General features: G+C 45.6%; 1 protein-coding gene across 1 annotated transcript; it reads right to left on the bottom strand.

Annotated features, from left to right (window-relative positions):
• Positions 1-3,334: 3,334 nt before the first annotated feature.
• On the bottom strand, positions 3,335-13,911 carry PROKR1 (prokineticin receptor 1). The gene is made up of 2 exons (XM_047069600.1): positions 13,291-13,911; positions 3,335-4,404 (listed from the first exon to the last, which is right to left on the bottom strand). Exons 1-2 carry the CDS (start codon positions 13,773-13,775, stop codon positions 3,708-3,710), a joined length of 1,182 nt encoding a protein of 393 aa, XP_046925556.1. The 5' UTR covers positions 13,776-13,911; the 3' UTR covers positions 3,335-3,707.
• Between the last annotated feature and the right edge of the window lie 7,853 nt (positions 13,912-21,764).

The following is a 21,764-nucleotide window of genomic DNA, read 5'->3' as shown; positions in this document are numbered from 1 at the left end:
CCCATTCTGGCTTTCAATTTCATCCACCATGAAATGAATTATGTGAATTTAATATTCTCACACTCTGTGAAGGAGAACTGGACTCATTTTTGTGGGTATATTCCAAAATGTATGCGATTTTTCAAGAAACAGGACTCATGTTTAGGATTTTCTGGCCTTCTCACAAATTCTTTAGCATTCCTTTCCATAAGCATGGAACTTGTTTCACGCTTGAGGGCTTGCTGTGGTGACTGCCACATTGCTGTGTTCTAATGCCTTTGATTTAAGAAATTACTTTTCAAATGTGTAATCATTAGGCAAAATTTTCAAAAGCTCTGTTGTAAATCTGCCTTTCTCCTTTGTTTTAGTTAAGGAAATGGTTTGATTTTACAAAATCATGTCTTTATCCTTCTGTATATGACAATGTGCCCATCTCTTCGCATATCGAAAGTGTGTAAAGAACAGCAAAAAAAACACATAAACACCAGCGTCACCTTGTTGGGCTCATCACCAGGTTTTGGAGACACCACCAGCTGAACAGGCTACCACTCAGCCACTGATGTGAACATGGTGTGGAGTCTCACTTTCATCTCCTGGTTCATTTTGCATGTGCAGACATTAAGGCTACCCAAAGGGTTAGCCTTAGCTTATGTAACAGGCATAAACAGGTCCTCATATTTCAAGTCTTGGCATTCAGATGCTGGAAAGCATTAATGGTTTTACCAGAGCAGACTTATAGGAAGAAGATATAAATCAGTGAAATTTCTTTAGGACAGAGAAGTTCAAAGGCAAAAAGAGTATGAGTTAGCACTGTTCTCACAATTCCTGTGATCACGGAATCAGCATCTATTCAGTGCTCAAAGAAACATCATACTATGATTCAGAAAAGGAGGAAGAAGAGGGATGAAAATTACAGGCACACTATGGTCGATGATTATATATGTACGGGTTTTTTTTTATTTCACTTGATCACAGCACAATGCTTCCACTCACCATAAAGTCACAAGCAGACACAACATCTAGAAATACTACAGATAGTTAAACAAATGAAAAATTGACACATTTGAGGCTGAAAAGCAAAAAGAGGTTTGGTTTTCACATATAAAAAGCTCCTATTTTTAAAAAAAAATTTTAATGCTTATTTATTTTTGAAAGAGAGACAGAGCTTGAGTGGGGGAGGGGCAGAGAGGGAGACACAGAATCCAAAGCAGGCTCCAGGCTCTGAGCTGTCAGCACGGAGCTCGATGTGGGGCTTAAACTCACGAACTGCAAGATCATGACCTGAGCCAAAGTTGGACACTTAACTGACTGAGCCACCCAGGTGCCCCAAAAAACTCTTATTTTATTGTCAACTCTTGTTTAGCAATCCTAATGGAAAAGGTGAACATAACCACAACTAATTATGTCATTTTATTATTTTTTGGTCCAAAGCTAACTTTCCTGATTTTAGAGTGTAATATGTAATTTTATAAGAAATAAAAATTGCCTTCCAAGGTATATTCGATTTAGGCTAATATTTTAGTTTTTATTCTCTGAGAGTACTCTGATTCAGCTGTAGAGTGAGTCTGCTGGATGACGAATACGAAAAAAATAAAGAGGGTTTTGAAATATGTCTTCCAGGGAAATAAGGTAACTATTAAAAAAAATGAACTTTGCTGGCAAAAATGAAGAGTTGACTATATTTGGAAGGAAATGCCATACAAGTGTCAGTTAAATAGCCTCATAGATGTGCTGCTCTAGAATTATTTGAGAGGGAAAAGACAAGTCTACTCTTTAGCTATATACACTCACGAGACTAACAAAAGGTTGAGAAACAAATATCACGTTGCCCAGATTCATGCTGGCTGGGAACAGGCATAGGAACATGGTCACAATACTTCCACAATTACAAAGATGTTCTGATTCTGAAGTTTCTAAAACCCTGAGCTCATCTGACTGCAGACACTCTGCCATTTCCTGTTACACTTTCACCATCAAGTTTCACTGCCTTGTTGTACCAGGGTGTTGTTAGGAACCTAACTCATAGAGCACGGCTAAGAGAGGTAAAGGAATAATTCACACAAAGAGTAATGAAAAGGGGAGATGGTAAGGTTTCCAGATACATAAGCCAAAGTGACAAGTTTTTCTTTGTCAGGCACACTATACACAGTTGTTGGTCCATTCTTCTGATTACTGTTGTGCCTGAAAAGACTTTACCCACATGTTAGTTCATTGGTTCTTCACAACCACCTCATCAGTAGTTATCACAAGTATTATCTTTGTCCCCTCTGAGAAGCTTTACCCAGGGTCACACAGGTGACAGAGCCAAGGCTGGATCAAATCTTCTGGTTCCAAAAGTCCAAATTCCAAAATTCAGAATACCAAACAATGAGGGTATGTTGGAAAGTAGGATGAGCCCTCAATAGCCTGTGGAGCCACTGAATCTCCTTGTTGGGCCCCCACCAACCATTTGTACATCCCTTTCTTTCCTGGGTGCCCAGGGCTGTACCACCAACCTTCACCATCTGCCACTGGATCACATGGCTTCGTTTATACTGAGGGGTAGAAATGCGCAGGTCATCTGTCCCAAGAGTACATCCATTTTAAAAGAGAAACAAGTCTTAATCCGAAGAATTAATAACTATGATGGGCTTCAAGCACCAGTGACAAATACATCTTGCCCTCAAACCATAATAATGAGGGTGACAGCTGGTGGAAATGGAAAAGTGGCTGACAGCCACATCCATGAGGTGTGTCTACTTTCAAAGATTCTATGCTTCACAAGCATGGATACACGAGAAGGAAGAGAAGGACTTAAGGAGAAGCCTAATTGGTCCAAGCCAGTATAACTAAGAGGTAGAAGCAGTATCATCTTTAGACCCAGAAAACCTGAGCTCCTGCCCTGAACCCAACAGGCTTTCAGTGGTCCTTCAGCTGCACTCCTCCCCATGGAGTGAGAAGTCCATGGAGCCAAGGGAACACACTCATCCTGAGCCCAGGCCTTCCCTGGAGCAAGTCAAAATACCCAGAACCCTTTAATAGCCTGACCAAAAGGCTTTCAGGGTGTGTGGCTTCTCCTGATGATGAGCCTCACCATGTGTGGGCACAGTTGAGGGGTAGCCATGGAGCAGTGTTGGGGAGGAGGGCTTGGACAGAACTTGGTCATGCATATTGAGGTGTCCATGTACGTGCACATAAAGTTCCTCACAGTGAGAATAGGGACCAGGGATGAGAAAAGAAGGGATGAAGAAAGAACTAGGAGCCTGTGTTTGTATTCAAATATTAGGAGTGAACTCAAGACCAAGAACAGTCCTAGAGATGGACTACATCAGCATCTGATGAGTACTCAAGATGGTCAGAGACCCTCACCCTACAAACACGTGTACCACAGTCCTAGATGCCTAATTGGGTTCCCTTCTGGAAAGCCTCTCATTTCAGGCTATGCCCCAACATTTGTCTTGGCTGAATCCTTATTTCTTTTTGCCAATTAAATGTTGTCAACATATATGCATTTCACCAGTGCCTACTCTTTGCATACATTAGACATTCAGTTACTGTTGGCCACTGGAGATGGTATCTAGTCACATCAGTTTTATAAATTCTGAGCTCCTTGAACACAGTGTTCACTAAGCTGTCCGTTACCTCTGCCTTCTGCTGAAAACCAAGAGTTCTTGGTTGATAGTCTGTGTCTAGCACTGGTCAGTGTCCCAAAGGTCTGTCTTTGTTTAAACTTTGAAAGGTCCATCCAGTTATTTTAGTCTGATGCAGTCCACCTCTTCAGTTGCCGGCACCCCTGTGGTTTTAAGATCAAGATCCGCGCTGGACTTACTCCCATTGTAAGAAGACTTCCAATGGAGCAGCATGATCTTCTTGAAGTACTTGATGGTGTTGTTCTTGACGGTCACGAAGCACAGGGTGTTGATCATGCTGTTGCTCATGGCGATGCACTCCACGACGTAGAAGGCCGTGAGGTAGTGCTTCTCCTTGACGAACACGGTGGGGAAAAAGTCGCGCACAATGGTGAAGCCATAGAAGGGAGCCCAGCACAGCACGTAGGCAGTGAGGATGCACATGAGCACCAGCACTGTCTTCCTGCGGCAGCGCAGCCGCTTCCGGATCTGCTCCGTCTGGAAGCCTGGGACCTCCTTGAACCAGAGCTCCCGGGAGATCCTGGCGTAGCACAGGGTCATCGTGACCACGGGGCCCATGAACTCGATGCCAAAGATGAAGAGGAAGTAGGACTTGTAGTAGATCTGCTGGTCCACCGGCCAGATCTGGCCACAGAAGATCTTCTCTTGGCTCTTGACAATGATGAGGACCGTTTCGGTTGTGAAGTAGGCTGAAGGGATGGCGATGAGGATGGACACCATCCACACCAGGGCAATCAAGCCAGTGGCTGTTTGATACTTCATCCTGGGTCTCAGCGGGTGGACGATGGCCAGATATCTAGTACAAGAACACAAATGGGTTCAACCACTGTAATGAGGTAGTGCTGGGTGGTGATATTGTTTCTGCAACATGAGAAGGTGCCACCGAATGGCACATGTGGAGGAAAAACAACCATGTGAGCTTTTCCAGAAAGGCAGACTTGAGTGCAAACCCCAGTTCTACCCCCTTACTAGCTATCGCAACCTTGGGCAAATTTTGTTCAATCATTCTGAGTCTCGGTTTCATTACCTACAAAAGCTTTTGTTTGTTTGTGCTAATAGATACACAATTTTTGGCACAGGTTTAGACATGATATATACTCAATAAATACTAACTATTATTCAAAGTAGTAATAATGCCTCCCGTTGGTTTCTGGCCTGGCACTATTCCCAGGTCTTTCTTGTTTCCAAGATTACTCCTCCTAATTAGCCCATAGTTTTTAGAGCTAAGAGGGCCTGATAATTCCAAAGAGTTGTCGGGAGATCTTGCCCTTTCCAGTGGAAGCAGTGGGCAAAGTCTTCAATCTACATTTTTAAAAATTTTGCTTCAAAGGTAAAAGAAAAGCATGTGACCATTTACCTTATTTTCCAGGTGTAAAAATGGAGCCTGGAGACAGATGACTGACTCTCTCAAGGTCATATACCACAGGACCCTTGATAGAAAACATTTAACCCTATCTCATGGTAGATGTGAAAAATCAATCAAGAATATACATGAATGTTTTTTTTTTTCAACCACAAAGCACCAGACAGTGAAAGATATTGCTTTTGTTCTTTCCCAAAAAACCACACTGCTGTTGCCACAGTGGTCCAGGAACGAAGAAAGAGCACTTTCTGGGGGATGTGAGTCATTTGTGTGGTATGAAAGCCTCCTTCCCAGAGAGAGAGCACATACTTATGCAGAGAGCTCTGGTTTCCTGGAAGGCTTTCCCTGTCTGGCAGGGGGTAGAAGTTGGAGAAGGAGAAAGATGAGGAGTGAAGTGGAAGGGAGTGATAAATAATGCTGGAAATAAACACATTCTCACGTGTCCATAGCTTATCCCAGGTAGAGCCAAGAGCAAATGCGAGAGAAGCCTGAAGGAAAGCCAGACTAACTTTATTTCCTTTGAAACTAATCCCTTTTAGGACATCGTTCTTAGGATTTTGATTGGAAGAGGAGGTTCATTCCTATTTTTTTCCTGATTATATTCCTGATGTGTCTGTCCCTCCTCCCCCAACATAGGCAGCCAACTCCATTGAGTGTCATTTGGAGAGTTTACAGGAGTGAGATTCCTGCTCTCTTCTAGAGATGTCAGATGAAGTTGGATGGGTTGTGTCCACCCTCTGGACACCTAGCGGGCTGCCTGACATGCTGTGCCACCAACAGAAATCTCTGGCCTCTTGCCAATCTCCCAGGTGCTGAAGGGTGGAATGCGAATGTCTGCAGGGTGTTGGCAATGCTTCTGTCAATGCACATGTATGGACCCTTCATAAAGACCACATATGCTCCTGCTATATTAAGTGCACCAAACTTGCTCAGACTCATGACAAAAACTAAGAGTTTAGCACCTTTGCTCTCACTCACTCTCTCCCTCTTTATCTGCCCTGCCATGTTCTATTGATTACTTTGTCAAAGAATATTTCCATATTTATACTTGTTAACCATATGAATTTTCACTATATTAATTCTATTCCTTCCTTTCCCAATAACAACTTCCTAAGTCTTTGTGATGTTTCAAGGTCAGAGTGTTTTTTCAATGAACAAATAGGAAAGAATGCCAATCTAGCAGAAGACCATGAATCCAGTCCCAGCTTTGCCACAAACTTTTTATGTGATTTGAGTCCTTTTTCTTAGCTCTGTGGGCTCAATTTCCTCATCTGTAATATGGAAATATCACCGGCCTTGCCAGCCTCACAGAGATACTATGAGGCTCTAATTACACACTATGAGGTAGGGAAATTGAAAGACTCCATAAAAATCTGCTTTTTGCTCCTTTTCTTGCTTCTATTCTTGCTAGACACTGCACCCCCACTTTACATGTGCCTCAGAATGCAAATAGTGTATGTCCTCCTTGTAAGGGACAAGGAGTTAATGATTTCTTCAGACTAGATAGCACCTAAGGAAGGACCAGGTGAGAATGACCTGGCGAAGCCATCATATACATATTCCAGACCACTGGCTCTAAACATCCCGATGCATCATTCGAATAACACCTGGGCCTTGGTCTTTGTTCTAACCAGTTCCATGATGCCTGACAGGGCACGTCCAGCAGACCACCATCCCCAGTAAAAACCCCAGACCCTAAACAAAGGAAAGACTCTCTTTCCTTTCCTTTCTGAGTCTCCCACTCTGTACCTGCATTCTCTCTAAACCTTCAGTAAACTCTTTCACCTCCTTCTGGCTCACATTTGCTTCCTGTCCCATGTGCAGCCAGGGACCCCCTTGGCTGGTACTGCAGGACCCCTTCTGGGTCCTCAGACCTGGTCTGCTGGCATTAACTGCACATAAACAACCACAGGCTACTAACATACAAGAAATGGTTAGCAGCCTAAAATGTATTTTTTCAGGGGCACCTGGTGGCTCAGTCAATTAAGAGTCCGACTCTTGATTTTGGCTCAGATCATGATCTCATAGCTTGTAGGTTCAAGCCCATGCTGTCAGCACAGAGCCTGCCTGGGAATTCTCTCTCTCTCTCCGCCTCTCCTCCAAATGCTGGCGTGTGCGCATGAGCCCGCTGGCTCGCTCGCTCTCGATCTCAAAATAAATAAATAAACAAAAAAATAAAATAAAATGTATTTTTTCAAAGCTATTCTGTATACACAGCAACTTTTTTTACCTGTTATTGGTAAATACTTCATTTTCAAGTTCTCTGCTACTTTTTATTTCATTGAATCTATTTATTTTTACATAAAAATTAATCTTCAGGGTAATCTGTGACTCCCCATCAGATGTTTATTTCATCTTGGCTCTCCCTGCCTTCACCCCAACTGCATTCCCAGGGTTAGAACCAGGAGCTGTGCAAGAGTCCTTCCAAATACATTTACCAAAAGGAAAATTGCAAAAAAACTGTTTCAAGGATTGCCACCAGTCTTGGCTTGTGCTAGGATCAGAACTCCAGAACTCTAGCATTAGTAATACTTGCTTATGTTTGTAAAACAGCTTGTAATTTACAGAGCATTTTCAAATCAACTTTCTCATTACATATCCCCAAGTCTATTGAACAGGTAATACAGCAAAAATGGCCATTTCACAGATGAGCAAACTGAAGTTTGCAGAAGTTAAATAACCTGCCAAAGGCCACACAGCTAGAAATTGACAGAACCATGGTCCAGGCTCATCCATATCTTGCTCCAAATCCAGTAGGGTCTCTAATATGACATTTGTCCCCTCCCTTTCCAATCAGAGCAAGCAATACCCCTTTTTCCTGGCATCCTAGCAGAATCGTCGCATCCTTTTCCTCTTTTCTCTCCATCACAGTTGGTTTCTGCTTATTGATGTTCCAAGAAGGAGTTGGGCAACTGGCAGCTACTTTCTCTGCTTATGCATATGCCCTTGGCTTGCCCTGTGTCTACCATTATAATGGCTCAGGTCCAGATCCACTTAGAGCCAACATTTCCCAGAGAACAAAGAATAAAGGCTGCTGGACAAAGAAATATCCAGGCAGTGATTGTGTGATGATGGTGAGCTTGGTGATTAAGCAAAGAATATTTGGGCTCCCTCTGTGCCCAGGACCCAACCCCAGATCAAACACAGAAATGGTGTTTACAGCAGCTTCTAGGCCAGTCATGAAATGGTCAGGGAATTCAGGACCCACACCTCGGGCTGGTCAGCCCCATCAGTGAACTCACTGGGGAGGATTTGTGATTTCCTAAAGCTGAGCACAAGTACTCAAGCCTTAGCTGGCCCCAGGCAGCAGAGCAGAAGAGTGGTCAGTGGGCAGGCTGACCGGCCATTTCCCCTGGATTTTGGATAAAAAAGGGAGTGTCACCCAGTATCCCACATGCTCTGAGATCTATGGGTTCACATCAAGGCCAGTGCATGTGTCTCCACATCTAAGGGGAAACCCAGACCTTGGGGGACACAGTCCTCTGATAATCTTTTTCAGCTCCCTGCTTTATCAGGTTTGACTTCCTATATGTAGATTTTGAGATCTTCTGAAATTTGACCCTATCTTTTGTGATCTCTACTCGGCTTATATTCCTTGTCCCCAAGGGTCCCTTAGATCTCCCCAAAGGACCTCATACCTCAAGCATTCCCACCTTATCTTTTGCAAACACTGCCCCACTACCCTCATGGAAAACTTTTCCTGTCCTTTGCTGATTACCACTTGTTTAAGGCCAGTTAAATGTTCACCTCCTCCTGGAAGCCTCCGCCACCTACTCTAGTATACAATGACCTCATGCTTCTGTAAATCCCATTTTAAAAAAAATTTTTTTAACGTTTATTTTTAAGAGAGAGAGAGAGCATGAGCAGAGGAGAGGCAGAGACAGAGGGAGACACAGAATCTGAGGCAGGCTCCAGGCTCTGAGCTGTCAGCACAGAGCCCAACACGGGGCTGGAACTCACAAATGATGAGGTCATGACCTGAACCAAAGTCGGATACTTACCCGACTGAGCCACCCAGGCACCCAGGTAAATCTTATTTAAAATTTGTCCTTTACTTTATGTTGTTTCCTAAGTGTTATACACCATCCCCCACCCCCTCCAGATGGTAAGCTCCTCGAGAGCAGGGATCGCCTCTTACTTCTGTTATAATTTTTTGATGTCAGTGAATTCGGGCACCTAGGATTCCAGTAAAACTTCACTCTCAGCAAGTGCTTGGCACCGGATGAATAGGAATGGAATGAGTCATCGTGACAATTCTCAAAAAGATTGCAACCTCTTTTGGAAACAGGACACAAATATGTTTACCTAGCCTGAGACTGGGAGGCAGTCTGAGGCTCAATAATAAAAGGTTGAAAGTGCAGGTGAAGAGGTTCGAGCCACATTTTGCAGACAATGGAGTTAGTAGAGGTCTTTCGAGCAAGAGTGGGGAGACAAGCACAAGATTAATTTAGCTGCAGTCTTGCTTTCTTCCCTCAGGCCACAGGAGCCTTTTCTCTGTTCTTAGAACACTTCATGTTTGTTCCTGTCTTGGGGCCTTTGCACTGATAATTTCCTTTGTCTGGAATGCGTTTTCCCTATCTTCCCAAGGCTGGCGCTTTTTTTTTCTTTTTTTTCCAGAGTTCCCTTCAAATGTCTTCTCCTCAGAGACACATTTCCTACGTACCTGGAGTAACTCCCACCCTGCATCATTCTCGATGTTCTCATGTTTGTCTTTTTTGTTCGGAGTATTTGTCTTGCTCTGAAATTACCTTCTTTGTTTGTGTGCCTGACTGTTACCTCTCTCCAAGGCAAGGGGCTTATTTTTCTTATGCACTGTCATATCCCCAGTGCTTGGAATGGTATCTGTCACATCATAGCTGCTCTACAACAATGCTCCGTTTGAATGAATGAATGTTTAGCATGGATTGTGAGGGGTGGAGCTTTGGCAGAGGGGCAGAGCTGAGAGACACTGAGGCAAGGAGCCCAAGAGGAGGCTCTGACAGCCAGGCCTGAGTGAACAGGGAGGAGGTAGCCATGAGCATTAGCAGGTCCTATAAAGGAGCTGTGTTAGCGCAGAGGGAGAGCCATGGAGCTAGTCACAGACATAGAGAAGATAGAAGACAAATAGTTCTGTTGTGCCATATCTTCATAGCTGCATGTCTTAGAAACTTTTATGTTTTTTAATATCACGTCATAAAACAACCACTTCAGTGAAAATGAAGAGGTCAGCCAATCGAAAACATTCATTAGTTTACCTGGGTTTGTTTTGTTGTTGTTGTTCCTTTAAGGATTAATTTAAGAATTATACTATCCACTGTTTATTTGGTGCTTACTCTGGCTTATGCCTTGTTCTAAACAATTATATATTATTTCACTTAATCCTCAAAGCAACCCAATACATTAGGTTTTCTTATTATTTCCTTTGTATACGTAAGAAAATTGAGGCAAAGAGATGTTAAAGAGCTAACATGAGGTTCTAGGGTTAATAGGTGCTGCAGCAGGAGTTTAAACCCAGCAAAATAACCACTAACGCTACCCCTGCAATTTCATTAAATAAAAACAAAGGTATTTTTATAACTGTAGTGTATTTGGTATATCGAGATAAATATGAGTTGCTCAAGGGGGTGCCTGAGTGGCTCGGTCGATTAAATGTCCAACTTTGGCTCAGGTCATGATGTCATGGTTCGTGAGTTCCAGCCCCGTGTCAGGCCCTGTGCTGACAGCTCGGAGCCTGGAGCCTGATTCGGATTCTACGTCTCTCTCTCTCTCTCTCTCTCTCTCTCTCTCTCTCTCTGCCCCTACCCAGTTCGCACTCTGTCTCTCTCTCTCTCAAAAATAACTTAAACACTGAAAAATACTTTTAAAAAAACGAGTTACCCAAAACTAACCAAATAGAACATGAAAATCACTGATCAAATCCTGAACAACACATGAGGCCAGACAAAAATCAGTGAAGTCCTGCACTGCAAAACTGAAATTAAATGGTAAAAACACATAAAAATAGTGGGAAGCAAAGATCAAAACATCAGTAAGGGAACTTCACACGTTGGAGCAGCTGGTTAGTTGGTCAAGGCCACTGGATGGCCTGTGCAGGCAACACTGCTTTCCTCCTGTGTCTGGGTTCAAGTTTCTAATCACAACCCCACTGTAAACAATCGCAGTCCCAAGATACAAAGCATGTTCTCCAATTAATCTTTCTTATTGTATCTAAACTGCATTACATAAATTCACAGTGCACGAGAAGTGCCTGTAGGATTTCAGACAGCTGAGTTTGATATAAAAGTAGTGTATTAATGTGAAAAAGTTCAATAGAACGAGGTTGATTGATTCACACAGATATTACCTCTTACATGTTCAGAAGAACCTAGTACCCCTTAATTTATCCTGGCTCCTGTCCCCCTTGAAGCTACTCCCTTCTGCAGTGTTATCCCTTTTGACAAATGGCCCCCTACATCGTAAAGTGGATGGCACCCAGGAGTGGGAGCCTGCCCTGCCCAGGGAACAAACACTACCATACCCCATTTTTAGTGGCTGAGAGCACCCCCTCTGCAAATATGTCTTGTCGGAGTGAAACTTCAGGAAAGGGTCCTCTATGCTTTCAGCTTCTACTTTCAGAAAGGTCAGAGACAGGGTTCCTGGAGCTCTTCCTTGACAGCTCTAAAGGGCACTTAGAGCTGTTTGACTGGGTCCCTCCTGATTCACCCAAGGTCTGTCCCTGGGTGGATAAAATACCGTGGGGCTTCCAGACTGCTGTGGAGGACCCTGGCCAAAGTAGCCCTATGCAGGGGTGACAACTCTGAGTACCTTCTACAGGTGACAGAGCCAGGGCTCTTTAGGCTGCTAACTCCTTGACATTCCTCCTGGGAGAAAAGAGGCTGAGGCCCCAGCTCACAATGCTTTTAAAGCCAGGTTCCTTCTCAATCTCCCCTGGAGAGTGGCCTGTTTCCAGGTTATCCAATCTCTGGTTATTCTGACTTTGGCTTCAGAAAACAGGTTCTATCTGCTGTGTTCCTCCCCGGAACACTGCCCGGGATGTCCTGAATGCGGGGGCAGGCTAGACTCCACCAGAGCCCTGAGGCCATGAAACAGGTTGAGCATCTGTGCTCCAGGCTCTCTGGGTTAAGGGAGAGAGACGTGCTGTTCAGATCCAAGTACATGGAGGCCCTGACCCTCCAGGTAACTGGCTCTGGACTGTACCAAGGTGCTCTGGAATAAGAGTCAACTTTGGGCAGAGGAGCTTGCAAAGTTTTTCCTGAGGGAACAAAAACTACCCTGGTTCATTGGCACAGATGATTGTCCTAAATGAAAAGACTGAACATAACAGAAGAAAGATTTTCATAGACTGCTCTTATTGCGTTTATTTCCCATCACTAGAAACAGATCTTCTACATTGTCGCATGCAAACGTATGTAAAGGAGCAAAGTGATTAATGCAACAACCAAAAAGAACAAGTAGACATTTGTTCTCTTTTTCTTTCTTTCCTTTTTTTTTTTCAAATCAAATCTGTCAATCTTATTTTAAAATAAACCGGTTTGCAACAACATGGATGGAACTAGAGTGTATTATGCTAAGTAAAAGAAGTCAGTCAGAGAAAGACAAGTACCATAGGATTTCACTCATATGTGGAATTTAAGAAACAAAACAGATGAACCTAAGAGAAGAAAAGCAAAAATAAGATAAAAACAGAGAAGGAGACAAACCATAAGAGTCTCTAAAATACAGAGAACAAACCATGTGTGGAGTTGCTGGTGGGGTGTTGGGTGGGGGATGGGCTAAATGGGTGATGGACATTAAGGAGGGCACTTGTTGGGATGAGCACTGGGTGTTATATGTACGTGATGAATCACTAAGTTCTATTCCTGAAATAATTATTACACTATATGTTAACTAACTTGGATTTAAATTAAAAAAAAAAAAAAGAAAGAAAAATTGGTGTTTGGGGTTGTGGTTGAGGGTGCTCACGGTTTAGTAGAGAAAATCTTCCTCAAAATTCCCAACTTGACTCAAGAAGTACTTGCCTGGAACTTAAACTTGAGCCTCCACATTTCTTCTTACCTATGTACCTCTAGACCTTGAATATCTAGGATACATCTAGGAGCACGTCCATAGCAGAAGGACCACAGGCCCTTCCCCCTGCCCAACTCTAGGGAGCTCTGCTACCTGTGCCTGCCCACAGCTGGAAAACTAGAACTCTCCTTACAGTCAATGGACCAACTTTTGAACCTCCACGCATCCACACCTATAGGAATACAGACACCTCTCTTCAACCCACACCTACAGTAAAGGAAAGCACAATTCCGATGTTCCTTTCCTTGTTGTCTCTGGCACCCTCTTACTCACCTGTCAATGGCGATGGCCAGCAGGGCATTGGTGGAGACGTAGAGAGAAACGGTGCGCAGGTAGTTGACAGAGGCACACATGACATGGCCATGTTCCCAGGACAGCTGGCGCACCACATAGTAATCCATCTCAAAGGGGCAGCAGACGATGGCCACCAGGAAATCAGAAATGGCCAGGTTGGCAATGAGCAGGTTGGTAAGGTTGCGCAGCTTCTTATAGCGGGCCAGGGCGGCAATGAAGATGAAGTTGCCAATGCCACAGACCAGCATGATGCCCACTAGGGCCATGCCAATGACGATCTTGGCAGCAAAGAAAGTCCTGGAATTGGTCACATCCTCATCTTCATCCAAAGGCATATCATAGTCACCATAGCTGAAGTTGAATGGGAAGGAAGCAGCTTGGGCTCCGTGGGGGGGAAGCACAGAAAGGAAGTTGGTGGAGGTGTTGGTGGTATTCTCATCCATGACCCCCGTGGTGATCTCCATCTGGCCAAGTAGTGCTCTGAACAACACTGCTTAGAATTCCTCTGGGATGATGTGTGGGAGGCTGTCTCCCCTCTCTGCTCACACTCAGTTCTCCCTTAATGAGTCAGAGTGTCTTTGCCAGCATCCTTGGGGTACAGTATCCAAGCTCCATCCTAAGCCTTTGAAAGACATACAAACAGTTGGCTACATATATGAGTGAACTTGGCCAAATGTAAAGCCATCCTGTAACCCAAGCAGACCCATTAGCCACCTGCTCAGAATGAACATTGAGTGATGGAGTGGAAGTAAAGGAACCAGGGAGAGAGAACAAATGAATAAAAACCATATACTCACTCATACAGGGAAGGCTGGATTGCTATAGAGACAACCAGGCACTGGCTCAGTTTATTTCATTTCCACTGAAGATCTGAAATGTTGCAATTTTGCTCAAGGACCTAAGTTGAGGGTGGGGAAGCTATAGAGAATGCAAGCGACCTGCTCCAAATGTCACTCCCTGTCCTAATAGCTTGAACTTTGTCTTTGTGAAATTGTCCCATTCTGTGACTTAAAAGAAATTATTCTGAGTATCAGCAACCCTGTCTGAGACAACCCTGTCTGCTCCCCACGAGCTGGTCTCCCTCCTCTAGCAGAACACTTCCTCTGGCAAAATCCCAGAACCTATCTAGTAGCCCCCTTTCCCTCTCCTCACTAGGTTTCCTGTCCCCACATCCAAGTCTGCTATGACCCTGGCAGACAGGCACAGCATTTACCAAGGCCTGTCCCCAGGCAGAGGCTGCAGGGTTGAAGTCACAGCCTAGTCACTGAGTGGCTTAGAAAGGGGGCTTTGGAGCAAAATCCTTCCCTGGCTGGTTGTGTGTCCTGAGGTAAAGAGCTTAAACACTCAGAGTTTCAACATCCTCCAGGCAGCAGATCAATAACATCTGTAAAGTGCAGAGCTCCCTAGAGAGGGAGGCTGTTACACCCTAGGACTGCAAAGAATTACTCTGGAGTGCTCAGGCCTCCTCAGTCAGCTTCAAGGAAGGGGAGGGAAATCCTGACCCAGATGACCCCACCACATCACATAAAGGGGGTGGGAGTGTGGTTAGCTGCACTGCTGGAGACCAAAGCCCAAGAGGGACCCTTGCCCTCTCCCTGCAGTCCTACTCCCTCCCAGAGCCTGAAAACATCAGACCAAGTTGCTGGGATGTAAGAGGGCTAGAGTCTGGAGAGGGCAGGAAAGTATGGAAAACCTGAGGTTCCTGGAACAAAAGACACATAGCAGCCCCCCCGCACCCCTCAGGACAGCTTGCTGCCCGCACTCCTCAGCGGCAACGTAGCCAGAGCTTGTCTTTGGGGAACCCGCATTAAAATCCCTCTGCACCCCGTTAAGGCGCAGCCACTACCTGCCTCTCTCCCCCAACTCCTCACCCCCATTTTTCTCCCCCTTGTATCCCTTCCTCTGAGCCATCAGTTCTGTCCTTCTCAGTCCCTGCCCTTTGTCCCTGTCAGGTGTGAGAAGCACAACCGTTATCTGAAAGGTCAGAGGGGGCCAAGTCTTGGGGTCTGGACAGGTACAGCTGCAATCCTGGTGAGACAGTCCTCACTCTTTGCAGGCCCTGTGTATCTCGGAGGCACGCCCCCCCCCCCCGCCCCAAGCCAGCTCCCGGAGGGGTACCCTCCGAGCATGTACCTGGAAGGCTCCAAGTCAGATTTTTAAAACAAAAGGTAATAAAAACTTCTTGGGGCACCGGGGGTGTTGGGAAATTTAGCACTAGGGGAGAAATTGTCCAGCGCTCTTTTGTCCCGTGTTCTCACCTCTCAAAGACGAACTCCTTTCCGTTCCCACCCAGTGTCCTCTGGGGCCCCTGTGGTTTAGCGCTCGCCCCGCGGCCAGACCCTGCCCAAGGCTGGAAGCCTCTCTGCAGCCCCTGCCGAGAAGCCCGCTGGGGCTCCCAGCTTTCTCCTCGGAGTCGCGGAGGCTACTCCAAGGGCAGAGGGATGGGTAACCCGCCCGGCTCCCCTGAGGAAATGAGCGCGAAAGCGAGTCTCTGGAAAAGCCTCCTCCCCCACTCAAAAAGCCCCCCCCCACACACCCGGTGGCCGCGCGAGCCGCGTGGGGTCCTCAGAGCATCTCTCCGGGAGGGCGCGCTCCCTACCTGCGGCATCCCGGCGGGCGGACCAGGTGCGGTTTTTTATCCGGGGACGGAGACAAGAGTCCCTGCGCCCAGAGGCCCGCAGGCACCGGAGCGGTCCCCGCTCTTCCTCCTCTTCTCCGGGTTCGCTCCCGGCCCGGGCGGGAGTTACGCTCGCGCGCCGCCGCAGACCCCAGGAACGCAAGCCCCGCGGCAGGGCCACCCCCGGCCCGGGCCCGCCCCGCACTGGCGCTCCCCGCCCCCGGTGGCCGCGGGGCGCCCTGGGCACCGGCGGCTGATTAGAAGAGGCGTGCTCGGGCCGGGGAGCCGGACACGTCGGGGTCGCTGCGCGGGCGCGCGGCTGGCGACCCCGGAGTCGCGGCCGGGCCGGAGTGTCGGGGAAGCAGAGGCGGCAGCTGGCAGCGAGGACACGCGGGAGGGAGCCGGGCGCCGGGCGGCGCGCGCTCCCCAGGCTCAGGCTCCAGAACGGCCGCCGCGGGCAGGAACGGGGGCGCTGGCGCTCAAAGCTGGGCTCAGCGCGGGTCCGAGCGAAGTACCACCCGCCCGCTGTGCCCGCCCCCGGGGCACGGGACTTGTCCGCCGGCTCACCTGGTCAGCCCCGGCCGCCGCCGGAGGGCGGACACGGCCGGCTTAGCTGGTGGGATTTCAAAGAACCCAGAGGAGGCTCCCCTCCCGCCCACAGCACCGCCCTCGCTCCACACGCTGGGACCGACCCAAACCCCGCTCCCTCGGGCAAGCCTAGCTGGACGCCAGGGTCAGCTTCATTTCAGCAGCTTGGACCTTTGTGTAAAAGAAGCTCAGAGAACGAACTTCCAGAAAGCAATGAAGTGAGGGGATGGGGACAGTGTGGATGCTAGAGAGAAGGAGAAGTCCCCCGCCCACCAGGGATATCTGTTCAGAGGAAGGCTAGGATGACCAAAACCAACTTAACAGAGCACAGATCTCCCTCAAGTCTAGATTTCTCAAGAAGTTAAATATAGAATTACCCTATGATCCAGCAATTCCACTTAAAAAAAAAAAAATTGAAAGCAGGAACCCAGATACTTGCACACCAATGTTCATAGCAGTATTATTCACAATACCCAAAAGATGGAAACAACCCAAAGGTTCACCAACTGATGAACAGGTCTTTTTAAACGTGATATATACATAACTTAGAATAGTTCTCATCCTTCAAAAAAGGAAAGAAGTACAAGTGTTGGTGAGGATGTGGAAGAATTGGACCCCTGGTGCACTGTTGGTGGGAATGTAAAATGATAGAGCCACTGTGGAAAACATTATGGCAGTTCCTCAAAAGTTAAAAAATAGAATTATGTCATCAGCAATTTCACTTCTGGATATATACCCAAAGTCATTGAAAGCAGTCTCTCAAAGAACTATTTGTACACCTACGTTTATAGCAGCATTATTCAAATGTGCATCAACAGATGAATGCATAAACAAAATGTGATATATACATACAGTGGGATATAAGTCAGCCTTCAAAAGGAAGGAAGTCCTGACACATGCTACAACATGGATGAATCTTGATGACATTGTGCTAAGTGAAATAAGCCAGGCACAAAAAGACAAATACTGTATCATTCCACTTATATTAGGTACCTAGAGTAGTCAAAATCATAGAGACAGAAAGAAGAATGGCAGTTGGTCGCCAGGGGTGGGAGGGATAAGGGAAGGGGAAATTATCACTAAATGGACACAGAGTTTCCGTTTTGCAAGACGAAAAGAGTTCTGTAGATGGATGGTGGTGATGGTTGCACAATAATGTGAATGTGCTTAATTCACTGAACTGTACACTTCAAAATGGTTAAGATAGTAAGTACTACATGTATTTTACCACAATAAAAAATGAGGAGAAAGGAATAAAGCATGAATTCATGCTACAGTATGGGGGAATCTTGAAAACATGTTACATGAAATAAGCCAGACACACAAAAAAACACAAATATTATATGATTCCACGTATATGAGGTAGCTCAAACAGGCAAATCCATAGAGTCAGAAAGTAGAATGTTATGTACCAGGGGAGGAGGAATGGGCAGTTATTGTTTAGTGGATACAGAGTTTTTGTTTGAGATGATGAAAAAGTTTTGAGTATGGATGTGCTTAATGTCATTGAACTATCCACTTAAAATGGTTAAAATGATCTACAGAATAGTTCAGACCTCCTTAGCAAGGCATCTAAGGTCAATCCCAGTTTGGCCTCCAATTATCCACAATGGAAAGGGGGAGTTCAGGTTCTGGATCTCTACTCCTCTTTGCTACTTTCAAACCTCAGGCAAGTCACAAAACCTTTCTGAGGGTACCTTTCTCCATTTACAAAATGAGTTGAGCTTACACCAGGAAGTCACTAGCAGGTTCCAGCACTTCATGCGGTATCTTCCCCTGGCCTATATCCCTCTCTGAACACCTTCTCCTATCATTTGCACAAAACTCCTATCATTCACAAAGATGTCACAGCCCTTTCACAACGCCAAGTCTCCTGTCCCCTGGGACACAGAACATGATAGCTGTTAAGAGCATCGCATATGGAATCAGCTGCCTTTTTCCCACCTAGCTCTGTACAGAGGAGCTGTGTGACCCTGGGCAGTGTGGTAACCAAAGCTTAGTTCTCCCATTTGTAAATTACAGATGACAATAGCTCCTATTGCATAAGGTTGTTGTGAAGAGCAAATAAGATAAAACAGGTAAAGTATTTGGCACAATGCCTGATGCTTAGCAGGCTCCTGATAAATGTCAGCTGTTACTATCACTCTGTGATTCTTTCTGTACCTTGCTCCATGAGATCTTAACCAACCAATTTGCTTTCCACCTTACACTGTTACCTGAAGAAGGGCTATGTCTTGTTCATTTTTGAATCCTTTCCTGCAATACTTCTCAGACTTGCCTGATGTAGAATTATGTGGGGTGCTAAACATACTGATTCTTTGGTCACACCCCAAACCCAGATAATTCTACCAATTAGGTGATTCTTACTATCAAATAAATTTGGGGATCTAGGGACCTAGAACAGAGCCTGGTACAAGATAGACAAATATTGATTTGTCATTCCACACAGCATATGCGGTCATTCCATATAAGCAAATGTCTTCTTGACGTTATTTATTTCTACTCAAAAATAAAAAGCAAAGCCCACAGTTATCTATTGCTGCAAAGCAAATTACCCGGAAACTCAGCACCACAAAATAACAAACATGTATTATCTCACAGAGTTTCTGAGGGTCAGGAGTCTCCAAATGGCTTAAGCTAGGTGGATCCAGGCTCAGGGTCTCTCATGAGATTGGAGTCAAGCTGTCAGCCACGCTGCAGTCTCATCCAAAGCCTCAGCTGCAGGGAGGATTCACTCCCAAGCTCACTCATGAGGTTGTCGTCAGGCCTCAGTTTTTCCCTGGCTATTGCTGGAGACTTTGGTTCCTCATCATGTGAACCTAGCGTAGGCTGCCTGAGTGACCTCACAACGTGGTCGCTGACTCTCCCCGATGCTTCTGTTATATATAATTCACCAACAACAACAATAACCCTGGTACAATATGGGAAGGGACCACTCAAGTGTGTGAATATCAAGAGGGATCACCGGGGACTGATTTGGAGGCCGTTTAGGGACCGGCTGCCATATAGAACTTAGAATTTTTCCTTTCAAAGACCTGACAAAAGATGGTACCTGAGGCAACCAAGGAGGCTAGCCACAATGAAGAAATTTTTGAACTTCAGAGTAGGGAGGTCCTGCAAGACCTGTGAAGTTGGAGGGCATAAGTAGGATGATTTATTGGCCCAAGACCCCCACAAAAGAAATGGAATAACAGAAGTAGATACAGTCTGGCATGTCATGTTTCGCACTCTCTTGGAGAACCGGATCCTTACGTGCCAGTTTCTGCCAAAGATTTCAACAGATCTCCCTTCCATCTGAGAAGCAGACATCCACCAGATGCCCTATGTTAACAGTTTATCTCTGTGACAGAGTTAAACCAGGGTTACTTTAGCCCCAAGAATGCCAATAGCCTGGAAAATTTTTCCTGTGATGTCTACTGCCAGGAGGGGCAAAAGTACCTGGCCTCATCCTACCTACAAAGGAAGCCATAATATCTGAGAGAATTTGCCTTCCCAGGGACCCTCACCAAACAAGATCAAAGAACTCATTTATAAAGCACTTTCTTTGGAGATAACCCTCAGCCCTAAATAATGTCCTTAGGCTACTTTAGATTTCTTTTCTTTCCTATTCCACTAGCAGGAATCATCCCAAGCACACTCCGAATTCTCAATTTTTCATCATTTTCGTCTATACTTATGTCCTTCGGTTTAGACATGGACGTTTGTAACATCTTGGGGCATTTTTCAGTCATGCAACTCCTGTGATGCTCTAGTAAATACCACATAGAAACTCAGCTCAAGAAGGCCTCAGTGAGCTCAGTGAGCAGTCTTAGGTCGAGCAATGCTCAGGAGGGAGCCCACTCACTGAAGAGAACAGAGAGGGCTGATTTCAGAGTCCAGACTGGAATCCAAGTCTGACTTTTAGTCCCGCCCTCCATCTCTGGCAGCCACACTCACAACACCTATTGCTACCTGTCTTCATTTGCCCCTCTCTCCATGATCCTTGGCACCATGGGTCCTTGGCTCCAGTCACAATTCCCCCTGGCTGGCAAATTTACCAAATCAGCTTATTTTCTGCTTTCATCAGATTTGTTCTCTCTGCACACACTCTCATCCATCGCCACACAAAAAAATCAAGGATTCCTGGAAGATAGCCAGAGCTGGCTCAGAACCCATCTGCTTCCTTTTCCAATTACCTCTGTAGCACTCAGGCCAAGCAGTGTTTGATGGGCTTACCAAAGCCCACTCAGCGGGTCATTTGGACTGCTCTTTGCCATTCCTCTCCACCTCCCCAAATCCCTCTGGAGGAGATGTGAAGGAAGATTCTGATAGATACAGAGACATGACCTCATGCTTGATGGAAACCCAAACACTTCAAAGATGTCAATTCTTTCATTAATTTCATTGGTTTAACACCTTTGCTAACAATTTCTTAATGATTGACAAAACTATCCCTATATTTATCTGAAAGAATAAACAGGTAATAGCATACATGGATTTTTTTAAAAAAAGAGAAGAGTAATAAGGGGAAATTTGACTTATTAATATTAAAATACTATGGAAAAAATAAAATAATAAAATAAAATAAAATAAAATAAAATAAAATAAAATAAAATACTATGGAGTTTCAAGAAGACAGCACACAATGCATTTGAGCATAAGTCATCCCCACTCGAGATCTGGATATGTCTTGACATGAAGTCTGATAACTCAGTGGACTCACCAATCTGGCATATTTCACATGGGGATGGAGAGGGGAGAGCTGAGGGCAGGGATGGAGCTGATGCATGGTATCTGACTCAGATTCTGGTCTTCCTGACTAAGCCCCAGGGTGACAGGGCTAAAGGCAATGGGACTCTGGAAAACAGGGGACTTTGGCAGTGCTGGCTTGGGACCCCTGATATGGAGTGGGGAGAAGAGCCTTCTCTCCTTGTTGGAGAAATGTGGCCTGGTTCTAAAGCAATGAGTGCCACATAGAATGTCATAATGGCCTGGCACCATGCAGGTTCTGAGACCCTGAAATGGGTCTTTTCCATTAACATGGTGCCCTCTCAAGAGAAGTAGCAAAGCCAGGCCCCCAAAGTCTTTATGGGTGGATGTGTTGAGGGTTTGGGCAAGAGGGGAAGCATGGGAGAGGATTATTCAAGAACCTCCCCACCCCAGAGACTTCTAGAAATAAGAGTCTGGGATTTTCTGCTTTACGCAGATGGAGTCAGTTATATTGTTATGTGAGCCAGTTGTACCCACAAGTTAGGGAATCCTGGTGAAA

This window comes from Lynx rufus, unplaced genomic scaffold, assembly GCF_022079265.1.
Source record: "Lynx rufus isolate CCGP_SWC_20201006 ecotype Redwood Valley unplaced genomic scaffold, mLynRuf1.p SCAF_8, whole genome shotgun sequence".
NCBI classification, from domain to species: domain Eukaryota; kingdom Metazoa; phylum Chordata; class Mammalia; order Carnivora; family Felidae; genus Lynx; species Lynx rufus.
The sequence above is the reverse complement of the archived record's forward strand: the minus strand, read 5'-3'. Positions and strand labels throughout refer to the sequence as shown.

Coding starts and splice junctions, on each gene's coding strand:
- PROKR1 (XM_047069600.1), bottom strand. CDS start 13,775: ATGGAGATCACCACGGGGGTCATGGATGAGAATACCACCAACACCTCC. Junction 4,405..13,290: donor CTGGCCATCGCCATTGACAG/GTGAGTAAGAGG, acceptor TTCTTGTACTAG/ATATCTGGCCATCGTCCACC.